The sequence below is a fragment of the Pezoporus wallicus genome, unplaced genomic scaffold (genome assembly GCF_028554395.1).
Source record: "Pezoporus wallicus isolate ANWC-B61680 ecotype Strahan unplaced genomic scaffold, APGP_CSIRO_Pwel_v1 scaffold_7402, whole genome shotgun sequence".
NCBI lineage: Eukaryota > Metazoa > Chordata > Aves > Psittaciformes > Psittacidae > Pezoporus > Pezoporus wallicus.
In genome coordinates, this window is record NW_026641037.1 from 1,650,061 (window position 1) to 1,664,713 (window position 14,653).

At 48.3% G+C, this 14,653-nt stretch overlaps 1 protein-coding gene across 2 annotated transcripts; it reads left to right on the forward strand.

Moving 5' to 3' along the window:
* The first annotated feature begins 244 nt into the window (after positions 1-244).
* On the forward strand, positions 245-5,537 carry SHOX2 (SHOX homeobox 2). 2 transcript variants are annotated; one of them, XM_057421678.1, is made up of 5 exons: positions 245-698; positions 1,802-2,010; positions 4,174-4,231; positions 4,312-4,400; positions 4,544-4,942. In XM_057421678.1, the coding sequence occupies exons 1-5, from the start codon at positions 431-433 to the stop codon at positions 4,793-4,795; spliced, it is 876 nt and encodes a 291-aa protein (XP_057277661.1). In that variant the 5' UTR covers positions 245-430; the 3' UTR covers positions 4,796-4,942. The 2 variants fall into 2 exon arrangements, with proteins under 2 accessions (XP_057277661.1, XP_057277662.1); XM_057421679.1 differs by lacking the exon at positions 1,802-2,010 and having other exon boundaries at positions 4,544-5,537.
* The last annotated feature ends 9,116 nt before the right edge of the window (positions 5,538-14,653 follow it).

Sequence of the window (14,653 nt, forward strand, 5' to 3'; positions counted from 1 at the left end):
GACTGCGCGCCCCCCCCCCCCCTCCGGCCGCCCCCCGCCGTGGCCACTCCTCTCCGCAGCTCCGGCCCCTCTCCCGCTCCGTGCTCGCCCGGGACCTCGCGCCCGGGCCCGCACCTAATTACACTAATTAGGGCGCGGCGGGCGGCGGGCGGGCAGGCGGCGCCCCGGGCGCGGTGCCCCGCGGCGGGCGGCGCGGCCGGGCGGCGGAGAAGGGGTCCATTCAGAGCTCCGAGGGGAGGTAATTCGCCAGGAACAAGGGGCAGGCTTTGCAAAGTATAAATAGTGCCACTTCAATCGCGGCGTCGCTATCAGACCCCGAGAGCCCTGCACGTCGGGCGGCACAGCTCAGTACGGCTCGGGGCGCCGCCGGCAGCCCGCTCCGTGGATGCCCGCCCCGGGAGCCGGGGCAGCGTGCCCCTAAGCCACGGCCATGGAGGAGCTGACGGCATTTGTCTCCAAGTCGTTTGATCCCAAAGCGAAGGAGAAGAAGGAGCTCATCACCTACCGCGAGGTGCTGGAGAGTGGGCCCTTGCGCGGCGGCGGACCGCGGGAGAGCGGCGGAGCAGCGGCGGAGCCGGGCAGAGAGGAAGCGGGCAGCCCCGCGGGGCGCGCGGGCGGCGGGCGGTCCCCACTGCGGGAGCCCGACGCCGCCGCCGCCGAGAGAGCCGCCGAGGCGGCCACCCCCAAGCTCAGCGACGGTAACGGCGGCACCGGGGGCTCCCCTTTCTTCCTTCTCTTCTATCCTGGCTGGGGTGGAACGCGGGCGGTGGCCGCGCACTGGGTTAGACACGGTCGCGGGTGGAACGGGCTCGGGTAGCGGCAGCGGCCGTGGGGAGGCTGTGACAGGCGTTAGAGTGCGGCTTTCCATGCTTTCCTAATTACGGGAAATATGCAGCCAGCCCCGAAGTTTATATTAAAATATTTAAACAAGCGTTTAAGTTGATCGCGACGCGATCTGTTCCTGGTTAGCATCCCGCGGGAAGCCACTCTGCCAACGAAAGCCTGGATCGCCAGCCCGTTTGTTGTCCCACGGTTCGCGGACGCGCGTGGGGCCCGGCCGCGCTGCACCGTCTCTGTGCCATGGAGTTCCGTGCCCCCAGCTCCTTTTCTTTGGAGAAGCCTCGCGGCTTGTTCCGCGCTTTTTCAGCGCTGGGGCAATGGCTGCGTTGCCCGTACCGGGGACGCTCTCAGCAGCAGGGCCGTGCCGGCGGAGCAGCGGCGGAGGTTCCGCGCCTGGCCGCGGGGCAGGGCCCGTGTCTGCGGACCCGCGGTTCGTAGCATCCCTTTTTTTTTTCGGGCAAACGTTCCGGGCAGAGCATCCATAGGAAGCAGTGCTGAATGAGTGCGGGGAGCCGGGCCGGCAGGCAGGTCCCGCGGGGTTCCGCGCAGGGTCCCCGCAGCGTGTCTCTGGCAGCAAATTAAACAACGAAAACGGAAACCTCGGGTGCAGAGGGACCGCGCTGGTCCGCGGAGAGCGGCGGGGACCTGTTGCTGAGCTTCCCACAAGAGGGGTCGATCTCCTGGCCGGCTCGGCCCGGGAGGTAGGGGGCGGCCCTCCAGGGCCTTTCACTGCTGCAGCCGTTACCGGAGCCGAGTGACGGGGCCCCGAAAGTCAGCAGCTGAGGCGGGCCTGGCGCGGCCCGCAGGCCCAGCCAGCGTCGGCCCCGGAGAGCTCCTGCCTGGTTCTCCCCCTCCCCCGGCTGCCGGGAGCGGGAAGGTGGGTAGGGGATCGATACCCGGCAGTCTGGGCAGCCCCCGCTCCAGCCTGGTCCGACTATCTCACCGCCTCTGTCGTGCCCAGTCTCTCCAGAGCTGAAGGAGCGCAAGGAGGATGCGAAAGCGATGGACGAGGAAGGGCAGACGAAAATCAAGCAGAGGAGGAGCCGAACGAATTTCACCCTGGAGCAGCTGAACGAGCTGGAAAGGCTTTTCGACGAGACCCACTACCCGGACGCCTTCATGCGGGAGGAGCTGAGCCAGAGGCTGGGGCTCTCCGAGGCCAGGGTGCAGGTAGCCTGTGCGGGGTGGGCTCGGTGCTCGGTACAGCCGGCCGGGGCCCTGTCCCCGCCGCTCCCGACACGGCTGTCAGGGTGGCGTGGAGTTCCCCGCACCCAGCAAATCCCTAAAATTGCCTCCCGACGTGTCTTTCGGCTCGGTCCCCTGTCAGCTCCCCGCCCGCGTTCACCCCCGGCAGCTGCGGTGGCTGTTCCCCGGCTTGGGCTTCTGCGGCAGCGTCAATTAACTTTATAGGTGTAGTAACCATAAACTAAATTAGAAACTGCTAAGTGCCCTCAAAATTTACAATCGGATTCTTTTCCTAGCTGTTAAATCTCGGGGGAAGAGGCGCGAACGCTGAGCGAAGGGCATAGACCGGCTTTGTTCGGATTTATGAACTACAAACACGCTGGGGTAAACCCAGGCTGCTCTGAGCGCTCCCTCACACGGAGAAGCCGCAGCTTCCTCTAATTTAACCTCGGTCTAGTCCGCCCAAAGTTTTCCCAAATTGGTTCCTGGGATGGTTTCTGTGAGTTTGATAGGGATGAGATAGAGAGTGAGGGAGAGTCCGGACTTTGCCCGGCTGGGGAGGAAGGTGGCTTCTCTATGGGAAAAAAATGTAGCTGCTCCGGTGAGTTTCCGTTGGAGTAATAAAAGAGAAGAAAATGACAGTCGTTGTTTGAGCACATGGAGCAGCTTTAGGGCCCCAACATCTGCAGCTGCTCGGAAATCTGGCTGTAAGAGATACTACCACCACCATACCCTACACCCCCCCGTTTCGGTGCACCCGCGATCAGGCAGGGATGGGGCAGAAGCCGTCGTGTTGAACTAAGAATAATGGGCAGTTTACGGCAGCGCAGCCTGATCCAGATAGAAAAATAAAATACATAAAGCCTTCGTCTTCCAGCTTTCCCCGTTTCTCATGCTGTTCATGCCCAAGAAATGTTCTAACAAACCCAAAGTTGCTGGGCTTCAACTTGGCAGTGAGGAACGGTGGAGGGCGGCGCTGCCTTCCGCGGGCTCTGTGCACCACAGAGGCGGTGGAGGATGACCATAATCCGCGCTGTAACCCCACTCCCTTTAAATCCTTCCGGAAAACGCTTTGCAATAATATTTTTTCTTCGCCTACGCAATGATTTTTAAATCACGAAAAGGGAGAGGGCGAGAGCAGCGGCCGTGCAGGTTTGCTGGGGGCGGAAATCACGTTTATATTAATTTCTCCAAGTAAAACCTCAAAAAGAGACTTTTTTTATTCTATTATTATTTTTTGGCCGCGGGGAGGGGGTTGCCTGGTCGGGGTGGCGTCTGAAATGCGGTTCCTTAAAGTACGAATGCGTTCAGTAGTGCTCTCCCGCCTTCCCTCCCTCTCCTCTTTTCCCGAAGGGAGCAGAACTTGGTTCTAAGAATTTATTTGAACTGTTCCTTTTCCAGTATTAAGAGTATTTTATTTGACGTGTAGCTTTTTCTGTGGCAGCAAATTAGATTATCATGATAATAAGAGAATTATTCTGCTTCTGTGCTACACTCCGCTGCACAGAGGAACGGGGAAAAAAAAAAAAAAAAAAAAGGGGAGGGGGGGGAGGAGGAAGGCAGGAAAAAGGGGACGAATAAAAAGAGAGAAAAAAGAAAACCGAAACTTTTTTGTAGTGAAGCTTTTATGACAGCATTGCTTCCCCTCCCTCTGAAATCCCCCAAAATAACAACTAAAAAATCCCGAGTTATGAAACTCCTTGGTGTTTACTTTTTCTTGCAGATAAAGCTAATTAATTTCTTTATTAATGAGCACGAGGCCTGATGGTACAAATATCCAAGCCCCTTATCACGAGACAGTATTCGATGCCGGGGGGTTGTTCAGGTCTTTCAAGCTATCAGTATGGACAGAGGAGCCTTTGGCTCAGCCCCTCGCTCCTGCGGGGGGAGCGCTCCGCTACATTTTAACTTTGGTGTTTTGGTTTTCTTCCTATTTCATTTTTTTTTAATATTGTATTTTTATTTCCCCCGCCTTTTGCCTTTCGGAGCTCATGTGCCGGTGGCTGCCCGGGGGGGGGCTGGAGCCCAGTCAGTGCTGTAGCCGGTTTCTTTGTCTGTCGGGTTTGCTATTATTGTTATTATCCGCGGGTTTACTTTTATTTCCTGCGGCCGTGACCCCCGTGTGTCCCCCTCGCCCTGTCCCTGCAGGTCTGGTTCCAGAACCGAAGAGCCAAATGCCGAAAGCAAGAAAACCAACTGCACAAAGGTAGTGGGGATGATGGGTGGGTGTGCTGTGTTGACATGCGTGGCTCTCCCGCGCTGACCGTTTCCCGCTGCCTCCCGCAGGGGTCCTGATCGGCGCCGCCACGCAGTTCGAAGCCTGCCGGGTGGCTCCCTACGTGAACGTGGGCGCGCTACGGATGCCCTTCCAGCAGGCAAGTGGGGCGGGCTGGGGGGGCGGGGGGTAGGAAGGAGACGGTACGGGACACACGCGGGTCCCGCAGGTCGCCGGTGGGTGCGGGACACACGCGAGCCCCGCCGCCACGTGCCGCCCGTGTGCCCCCCCCCCTTCCCGCAGGTGCAGGCGCAGCTGCAGCTGGACAGCGCCGTGGCCCACGCGCATCACCACCTCCACCCGCACCTGGCCCACGCACCCTACATGATGTTCCCCGCGCCCCCTTTCGGGCTGCCGCTGGCCACCCTGGCAGAGTCCGCGTCCGCCGCATCCGTGGTGGCCGCAGCCGCCGCCGCCAAGACCACCAGCAAGAACTCCAGCATTGCAGACCTCCGCCTCAAGGCCAAGAAGCACGCCGCCGCCCTGGGGCTGTGACAGCACCACAAAATACATGGGGAGGGGGGAGGGAAAAAAAAACCAAACCCTCCCAAAAGCACCCCAAAACCCGACCCACCAAACCGGGAGAGGCGAGGGAGCACAGAGATGGACGGGGGATGTACACTTATTTAAGGAATTCGAGGAGCTGGACGTGCAGCTGAGGAGTTCACAGGTTTCAAACTGACCTTTTTCTGCGAAGTTCACTTTAATACAAGAAATTTGATAAGAGAGGCGGGCCTCCCTTCACGGTGTATCAGACGCTTCAGTCTAACAACCACGTCTGGAGTAGCAGCAAGAAGAAGAGAGAAAAATGATGATGAAGAGGGAAAAAAATGAAGAAGGAAAATAATAATTAAAGAACAATGATTTCTCTGCGAATTTCTAATGGGAAACTGTCCGGGATACTTCCTCCAGCAGCAGCATTCCGGTTGCATGTATTTGTATTTCATTGATGGAGTCCTTTGATTCACTTGCACTTCACCCTCATCTTTAGTAGAAAAAAAAAAAAAGGAAAAAAAAAAAAAGAAAAGAAAAACCAAACGGACATGGCTGGGTTCTGTCCCTTTTCATCTCGTAGGGAAGCAGACAGAGGGAGATCAAGTACTACCTTTTCTACTCTTAAATCCTTGCTGATCTTTTGCTGTCCCACCTCTGAAATAAAAGGGAACGGGAAGCACTGGGAGAATGGAGCATGGATCTTTTCGCCAGATCTCTCGTCCTGGGGGCAAAAAGTAAAGGAAAAAAAAAAAGCCAAAATACATTTAAAAAAATAGAGGAAAAGGAAATTAAAAAAAAAAAAGAGAGAAAAGGGGGGGGGGGGGGGCAAAAAGAAGGAAAAAAGAGAAAAATGAAAAAAAAAGGAAAATGAAAAAAGAGAAAAAAATTGTGAGAGTATTTAATTCCCAACCACCACTTTACACCACAGCAAATTCCAATAAAAGGTACGGGGTACATGTAAAATATGTTGATACACACAAACAAAGTTTATTTTGGCTATAACTTGTGAATTGATAGTTGACTGTCAGGCATTTACATTTTATCTCATAAAGGTGTATCTATTCACGTAACCTTGTGATTTTTGTTTATTATGATTATAATTGTTATTATTTCGAAGACGTGTCGCTATTTAACCTGGGCACCCTGCGATCTGTGGTGGTCACCCCAGTTTGCCATCGGACCCTCATTGACAAGGCAGAGGGAAAGCTCTTCTATGCGAACTTTGGTCTGGACGGGCTTTATATCTATTTGTTCTCCATGAAAACAAAATTATTTATATTGACCATATTTTTTCTAGTGTATTTTAAGTTATTTTAAAAAGGAAAAAAAAAAGAAGAAAACAAGATGCTGTTATTTCATTACATCTGTTGTCAGTACAAAATATTTTGTTTCGCTCAGGTTGGCTTCACCTTTTTTTAATCCATTTTCGACGTCACGAATTTCGATAAGTGCCAAGTAAATGAATTTGAGACACTTTGCGACAGATTGACTGAAAAGGGGTAACGTTTCAGTGGACGGTTTCCCGCCACTTCTGGTACTGTTAATATTAAATCATCGGTGATATTCTTTCTCTTCTGTGTTTACACCTTATGTAGAGAATAGCACGTTTCTTTCTGCTCCTCTGATATCGCGACATAGCGATAGAGCCCAGCACGGCGGGGGAGCACGGCTCGCCTCCGCGCTCCTTTCGTTACCGCTTTTTGGGAGTTTTCCTTAGTTTCGGCTTCACAAAACTTAACGCAGCGTTTTGGTTTGGCTTTCTGTTGAAGAGAAAACAGACCGATGGAAGCTCTATAGCAATTGTGTCTTTGCGAGTTCTGTCAAGTTCCCTCAGGTAATAAAATCGAGGAAAGTGGTGTGGCTCAACATGTCTTCCCAGGGCGGGACAGGGACAATGAGCGCCCCGCTCCCCTCCTCGTCGCGCCCAGGACCATCCCGTCTGGGTGCCCGCTGAGGAGGGCTCCGTGAGGAGAGGCCGCCAGCCCCTGGGGTGCTGGGGGGAAGCGCCCTCAGTGGGGGTCTTTATGAGGAGAATGCGCCCGTCCCGGTGCCACTGCTCTGAGCCCCTGAGGCAGGGCAGCTCCTCCGGGAAGGGGCCCGCCTCGGCGAGGCGGTGGGAAGAAGCCGGACGCTGCGCGGGAGAGCAGGACGGGTGAGGCGCCGTCCCCGGACTCCCCGAGCCTCTCGCGGGTGAAGCGGCGGGTTCCGGTTCTTGTGGGCTCGGCCGCCGCCAGGCTGCGCGCAGCGGTGAGAGGCGGCGGGGTCCCGGGAGGGCCGAGTGGCCGCGGGCAGGTAGCGGAGGCTGCTGGCCAGTGGGAGCGAGCGGGACGGGACCGGACGGGCTGGGGCGGAGAACAGGGACCTCCTCACCCCGCTGGAAGGAGCCCTCCCGGGGAGGTCTGCAAGGAGCAAAATCAGCTCCGACGTTTATATGCTAATAACGGGCGGGAAATGATAGATTTTATGTTAGGTAAAACAGCTTTATTCAAGCAAAAGTAAGATACTGCTAATTATAAAGTCAATGAAACTAACGGTGGTGTCCATTGATCCCCGAATAACGAAGTTAATTAATATGTGCACGAACAGCTAATATTGCAGCCCGGTCACTGCTGCCCTACAGTTCACCTCCCAAGCAGAGCCTCGAGCGTTCCCAAGTCTACTCCAAATAACTTGTCACATCTTACATGCTCTGTTTAAAATACAACTAGTTTAAATACAGTTGCCTAACAGCGTTGTGCAAGTTATTGATGTATGTAACGTAAACTGTGATGGATACATACAACGTGAATTTCCGATCTTTACAATATGCTCAGATATTGGCATGTCTGTCTTCAAGATGATTGTAATAAAAAACATGAAAAATGTGCTTTCATCATAACAGGGAAAGAGTATTGGGTGGTGTAAGAGAGCTGCATATTTTTTAGTGCAGCTGTGATTAAAATAAAATAGTCTTAACGGGATATTTTTGGACAGGAATACTTACATTCCTGGTTCCTTGGACTGGAATACCTAATAAGTCTGCAGGCTGACAGAAGTTGGCCAGAACTCTTCTGTTTCTATTTTACTTCTCAGAGCATCTGAACCTATGTAAAAATGTGTAAGTTCCCTGAAATTTAATTGTGGGTGTTTCATGAGCCAGCCGGTGCACATACAACACATGCTTTCTGTAGGTAAAATTTTAGCATGGGGTTTACACAGAGATGTATTGGCCTGAGAGGGGGATTTAGAGAAGAGATCAAATAAATCATGTAGGAAGGAGTAAACACCTGTTTCTATCCTCGTAGAGCTGATTGCATGTTCGTGGCAGGACCTTACACAGATAGTTTCTCGGTGAAGCAGCAGTTTCCACATTTTGTTCGCTCTCTGAAGCAGCATGATGTTAGGTGAGCAGCAAACCGCAATGGCAGCCAGATGTCTCACAGGAAACTCTGGACACTGCTATATGAACTCCTACCATAGATTTCAACTCTCCATATACGAACGCCTAAAAGGAGAAAGAATAAAACCACTGGATTTGCCCAGTGCATAAAAGTGCATGAAAACATGCTAGATACTATGTCTAAAATTGGTAGGTCTCATATTGTTCATTAGCAGCTCACCTTTTATTCCAGGCAGAGCTTTTAACCAGCACACTTGAACTTGCCTTTCAGAAAAGCATCATCTGAAGAGCGCTTGAGCCTCTGTGGCATCCAGCTGATGGTTCTGCGCAACAGCAGTCTGCCTGTACCAGTACAGCAGTCCTTCAAGAGAACTGTGGCTGAGTACTCAAGGAATAAATAATGTGCCTTGTGTAACAGTACACACTGTGCTAACTGCTGCCCAGTAAATATTGATACTTGTCCAATTTTGTGGCTGTTCCCATTTAATTCGCCCTTGGATTTTCAGTTTCTTACAATTTCTGAGCTTGTTCAGCCTTACCATGAAGTAAAAGTGAAAAGTGCACCTTAAAGGTCAGCGACTACATAGATTTAAAAAAATAAAAGCAGATTGGTATCATCCTTATGTTTTTGAAATAAGCAACAAAGTTTTGACAGGAACTGGAAAAACTGTGCTCATTTTTATCCCTTCCTGTATTTAAGCTGCTACAGCCACTGGTTTTGATGGAGGATCTAGCAAGTGTTCTCAGAAACATGGGTTGTCACTACTCACACTTTACATAAGCAGCCAGATTTCTCTCCAGATGTTCTTTAGGCAATTAAGTTAGTGTGAATGAAGAAAACTCTCAGTATTTTCTACACCATGAATCTTGCTAGTCCCGTTGCAGAGAATGACTTTTAGGATGCATTTATGCTATTTTGCCAGTTTTTACAGATTTTACTGACTGGGCAAAAGCTAAAATTCAAATGGAAAGAACAGCAGAACCCTCAATGACTATTGTCTTTCCCGTTGGTGTGATAACAGTGCACCTTCTTTTGATAAAGGAAAGTAACAAGCAGCACAAACCCAACACCTCCCCAGTTTGAGTTTGATACTTGTTTTCCCCTGGCAGATGCCTGTAAAGGCCTCCAGTGCATGTTTTCTCCTGCTTGCAGGCAGCTTGCCTGCTGGGAGAGGAAGGCTGCAAGCACAGGGTGCTCCTGCCTGCAGGATCTGTCAGGATCTGCTGTATCGTTTGTCTGTAATGTCACCCATGATTTGCACATACTGACGTTCTGCCGACATATGGCTCTTGTTTTGTGCTGTGGAAGGCAGCCTCTTTTTCAGCAATAATGCTTTGCACTCATATGAGAGACTGGACTTAACTTTTCCTAGAGAAGGAAGGTAAGCTAAAAGAATAAAAAAGGAAAAGCTGCTGCTTTGCTCCAGTGGCTAATGCTGCATAACCAGCCTACTTCTGTGCTCTCAGAAACTAGGTGATTTGGACTCCCATGCCTCTTTTTCTGTCACCATGGCCCCAGATTGCTAGCTCTTTCTGTAAGATAATGGAAAAAAATATGTATGCAAAGGATATTTGCAAGCCTATCTACTTACCCCTCCTTTTCTCTGTGGTAAACTTTTTAATACTGCAACTATGAAAGATGTTTGAGAACATTTTCCTGCTTAACAAAGGTTTTACGGCCTGTGCACATCAGACATGCCGTTCATCAAAAACTGATCTGATACCAGCAGTCTCCTTTTATACAGGTAAAAATCACCCAGGAAGAGCTGAGGGAGAATTTTGAAATGGGGAGATACAAAGTGAACTCGCCATGGGCCAGTGCTCTGAGCAAGAGGTAGTGTGACCTAGGCAGCGGCAGCAGCTACGGCCATCCTGTAGGTTATAAACCCATGGTTGATAAAACACAGTGCCAGAGTAGCCTAATCTTTTATGAACATCTTCCTCAAGTTAATTTAGAGAAGAAAGATAACGGCTTTAATAATGCCTTAAGAAAGTGCAGCTGCATCTCTGTTCAGGCTGACATTCCACATGTTACAGGCTAATATCCACCATTGTGCTCCATACTTGGGTTTCCTTCCAGGGTCCTGAAAGTGCATCTGCAGGCCCCTAACGGTTTGTGCAGCCACGTGGCTGCAGGGTCTATCAGCAGTGCCTGCGCTTCCTTCTTCTGCTGCCCAGCCTGATGCCTGTGTTTTGCTCCTTGAAAATAACTCCCTGGGTTTTGTGTCTTCTGGAAGAGGCAGCAAGTAGATACAAGCTGTTCAACAGTTGCTTCTGTCCAGTTGAGAAGCTGGTCAGCAGCTGTTTACATCCAAACCTCAGTGTTTTGAATGCACAGTTCAGTAGTGTCCCCTGCACCTCTATCATCCCTTGAGCTTTTTGGCTTCCTGGGTTTGCTTGAAGTGATCTTATGTCACTATGAAATGGTAAATACCGGCAATTTGCTCAGAACTCAGTGGCTGTGGGGTCACATGGACTTAACAGTTCCTGCCCTCTGTGAAACCCAACTATTTTAGTTCTCCAGTCATCTGTCTCTGACTAGAATCTTCACAGCTGTGGTCACACACTCCAGCAAGATGTTAGCCTGCTCTGCATGCTCTGTAACATGGGAAGCATCGTGTCACTCCAATGTTAGGTGGCTGCTGCATCATTCCTATTTCCTTAAGAACGATTTAGACCTAGTGTTTTATTTTCCGAACAGGAGGAGAACACGTCCTGTTGGCCACCATTGATGCAAACACCATATACATCTTATAGATGATGGTGGAGTGAACCCATGTTTGAACAGAGCTCATGCTAGAAAGGGTGCTTGGAAAATAAGAATTAGCCATGTTATTAGAAAGCATCTGAATTTTGGATGCAACCAGAAAGAAACACAGCATTTCTTGGAGGTTATTTTAGTTTACAGACTAAAATAGTTCTGATGATAGTTCTGATGAGAGCTGGGACCAAGACATCACCCCTCCCAGTGTGCCAGATGGTAGCAGAGGGTGTTTTAGCCCTTGGACTGTACACCATATCGTGGCAAAGACAGCAGTGTGCAAAGTGTTAGTATTGTCAACAACACATTTATGAATATCTTAGTTGTCATTTAAGTAAATAGTGAAGTGGTGGAAATTTGGCAAGAAATTACCAAAATTGGTATCTACTGAAAATTAAGATACTGCCTGTAGCCCATTGTAAAATAGCTGTGATCATCTTTTACGTCATTCCTCTACTTAATATGTGTACATTATTTATTATGCAGATTTTAATTTATGAAATTTTTAGTTTGGGGTTTGGAAGTGTTTTGACATGTGGTAATCATTAGGAAGAAGGTAAACGTATTCTTTTTAAACAAAATATTAATAAAGTATTCCCAAAAAATACCTTTAAGAGGTTAAATGGAGGACAGTGGGAACCACATGTAAATGCCCATGCTGTCCCTGAGCAGGAACATTTGTATGGGTTTCCACTGACTTTGTTGACTGCTGAAGAAAATCTGCTTGGATGAAGGCCACAGTACCAAACCTATAGGAAAAAGAAAGAAAACAACAGACTAATGAATTAACTAGGTTTGGTACATTTTAAATATGGCTTGTTATCATAGTTACTTGAATAGCCATTAATCTAAAGAAATACCATTGCTACAACATCTGTCCTAACTCTGGAAAGGGGTACTAACTAATCCATATGGTTTCTGGCAATTTTTTTAGATAATTTTTCTCCTTGTTCAGTACCCACAGGTGGGATTTTGGTTGTTCTTACACTGCTGCAGCTGCTAGGCTGCAAGGGAAGATTCCCTGATAGGATGTGTTCCTTACAAACAGCAGATTCTCACATGGTGTAATCAGCGGTAGGTCTGTCTTACACTCATTGCATCAGGAAAGGATGTGATCCTTAGTGGGTTCTGTCCATCCTTGTTTCATGCAGCCGACAAACAGCTTTATAATATGAAGCAGATGAAAATTTTTAAATATGTAATCAGCTTAATTACAGAAGTAGTTTACAATATTTTCCTACCTAAGTGAAGGATTTTGTATGAATTTCAAAAGTAATTTAACCATAGTAATACTTCTAAAGGAAAGATAAACATTTGTAACTCATAAATATTTTATGTTCAGATGTAATTAGTTTAGATTAATTTCTAATGGGCTCTTTTTGCTTGTAATCAAGAACTTATTTTCATGGGCCAGGGAAATGCCTGTGAATTTTCTGTCTGAGCTTTCTTTCATAATATCTGCACTGAGACTTTCCAGTTAAACAATAGAAAGGCAGGATTTACAGAGTGTCAGCTTGCCATTTTGTTCCTGGAGAAAGATGAATTAAGCCTTCAGTCATAAAAAGAACATATATACTTCAAAACAATCGTTATTAGCCAAGGTATGTCCAAGGTCAAGCTAAGCTACGTATGATGTATTCCTAGGAGTAATTTATCTTACAGCTATTTAAAGCATGAATACATTTAAAAATTATCCAAGTTTTTTGCATAAGTTTTGTAAGTGTCCCGCTTAGTTTTTTGAAAAATGAAAATTAACACTAGACAGGAATAGTTGGTTGTTTTTTTTAACTGTTTCCTGTATGCTCCTACAGTCATTGCTCATTACCACAGGGAACCATGCAGTGGTTCAGTGTACTTCAAGTGCTGTCAATAAGAAAACAGAAAATTCGGTCCTGTGTTATTTCAGAAAACTTGCAGATACACAGATTAATGTTAGGGACTCTGGCATTCAAGGACAGTAACTGGGGCAGAAAGAATAATAGTTCTGCCATTGGTAACTTAAAGTGCCATTTTATGCTTAAAAATGCTTGCACTTTGTGTATTTTAACATCTATAAAGTTGGGATAGTCATAATTTAAAGTGGGAATTGAATTTGCAAAGCTGTAAGAAAACTTAGAAAAATTCTGAAAGCTGTCCTCAAATCTGCACTGGTTTCTTCTTGCCCCAGATGTCTCTATGTGCAGGACTTCCACTACTCCTGTGCTCTTGTTTCTGTATCACAGTCCTCTTCTTGTGTGCCAGTCTGGACTCTGTGTGCTGGATGTAACCTGCACTTCAGTTTGGTACATTTGGCGCTTGGAAGCCAGCCTGTTTGGGTGGAACAGCAGCTGCTGGGGGGGGTGTGTGTGTGTGTGTGTGTGTCAGAGTAGGGACTGCAGGGGAGATCATCAGCCCACAGTGAGCCCCTCTCCATTCATCCCTCCCTGAGGCATTACTGCTTCCCCATCACCTTCCCCTCTCATACAGATCTCATTCTCTTCCTTGGTAGAAAAGGAGATAAGATGCACTGAGAATCTGAGTACATTTTCCAGCTAACCCATGTCTTACAGAGTGTGAGTGCTGTGGTTAGCACTCTTCTGACTCAGATCTTAAGATGCCGTCTGCAGCAGCAGTGCTTTTCTGCTCTTTTGCATTGCTGGGGCTGCTGTCACAGCATCATTTCCCTGGGAAGATGTGAGAGCCCACAGTTAGAGACCTAGAAAAAAAACTTATTTCCTATGTGTCCTTAGGGGGCAAAATCCTCTGCATTTACAAGCATCCCAGGACAGTCAATAACACTGGTAAAATACAGAAAGATGGTATGCTTGTAAATTTAGAATATGGTGGTCCCAGGGCATCTCTGTACAGTCAGAGCAGAGCAGGAGTGGACCTCCCAGGCAGCCAACCTGCTCTTAGTGTCCAAACTCATGTACTTACCATGGAGCCGCTGTCTGCAAGGGGAGTTGTGGTAGGTCTTTGGTGCAAACACAGCCCTCTGAAATAGGGCTTTGCAGTTTCTACTAGCAGAGAGGAGCACACAGCTGTACCTCCTGAAGGATGATGGAAGGGAGGTCACAAGCCAGGCTTTCCATAAAAGGTGCTGCAAAATGTAAATGAAAAACAAAAAAAATCGGGTTTGTGCACAGAAGAAAGGCATTGTCCACAAATTGCATTTTTCCTTGATTTCTTCTGTACAACTATTGAGTAGGCACAACCTTGTTTAGCTTAAAAGATCTAAGAAAATTATAGCCTAGGGTTCTTGGCTAGTGTCTGAGTGTTGCTCTTTTCAATGAAGTCCTGGGGAACAATTTAAAACCAAATGTCCATTGCAACTCTCTTGCTCAATACAACTGACAGTTTGCCCTGGGACACCAAGGAAGGCATCAGATGTGGACAGGCTTTAGAAGAAACCTCATTAAAAATGTATAAAATTATCAAACACAGCTAAAGCTCCTGCAGAGAAGTGACAAGCTTGTAACACTGCTTATTTTCAAGTGGTCACAAGTACTAACGTTAAGAATATTGAGCGTCTATGAAACTAGACTAGATCAGACGAATAAATTGAAATCACCTCTTTAAAGCAAACTGAAATTACAGTGATATGACCACTGAATTACAGCTTTCAGGCACTAGCAAAATTAGTTAATTTTATAAAGCAATCTTTTGTCTAGGAACCTGTGCGAGCTGTGCAGCAGCCACAGCAAGACTGTAAATTGATACTGTAGGTGGTGGTGGATGC

Coding starts and splice junctions, on each gene's coding strand:
- SHOX2 (XM_057421678.1), top strand. CDS start 431: ATGGAGGAGCTGACGGCATTTGTCTCCAAGTCGTTTGATCCCAAAGCG. Junction 699..1,801: donor CACCCCCAAGCTCAGCGACG/GTAACGGCGGCA, acceptor TGTCGTGCCCAG/TCTCTCCAGAGCTGAAGGAG. Junction 2,011..4,173: donor TCTCCGAGGCCAGGGTGCAG/GTAGCCTGTGCG, acceptor CTGTCCCTGCAG/GTCTGGTTCCAGAACCGAAG.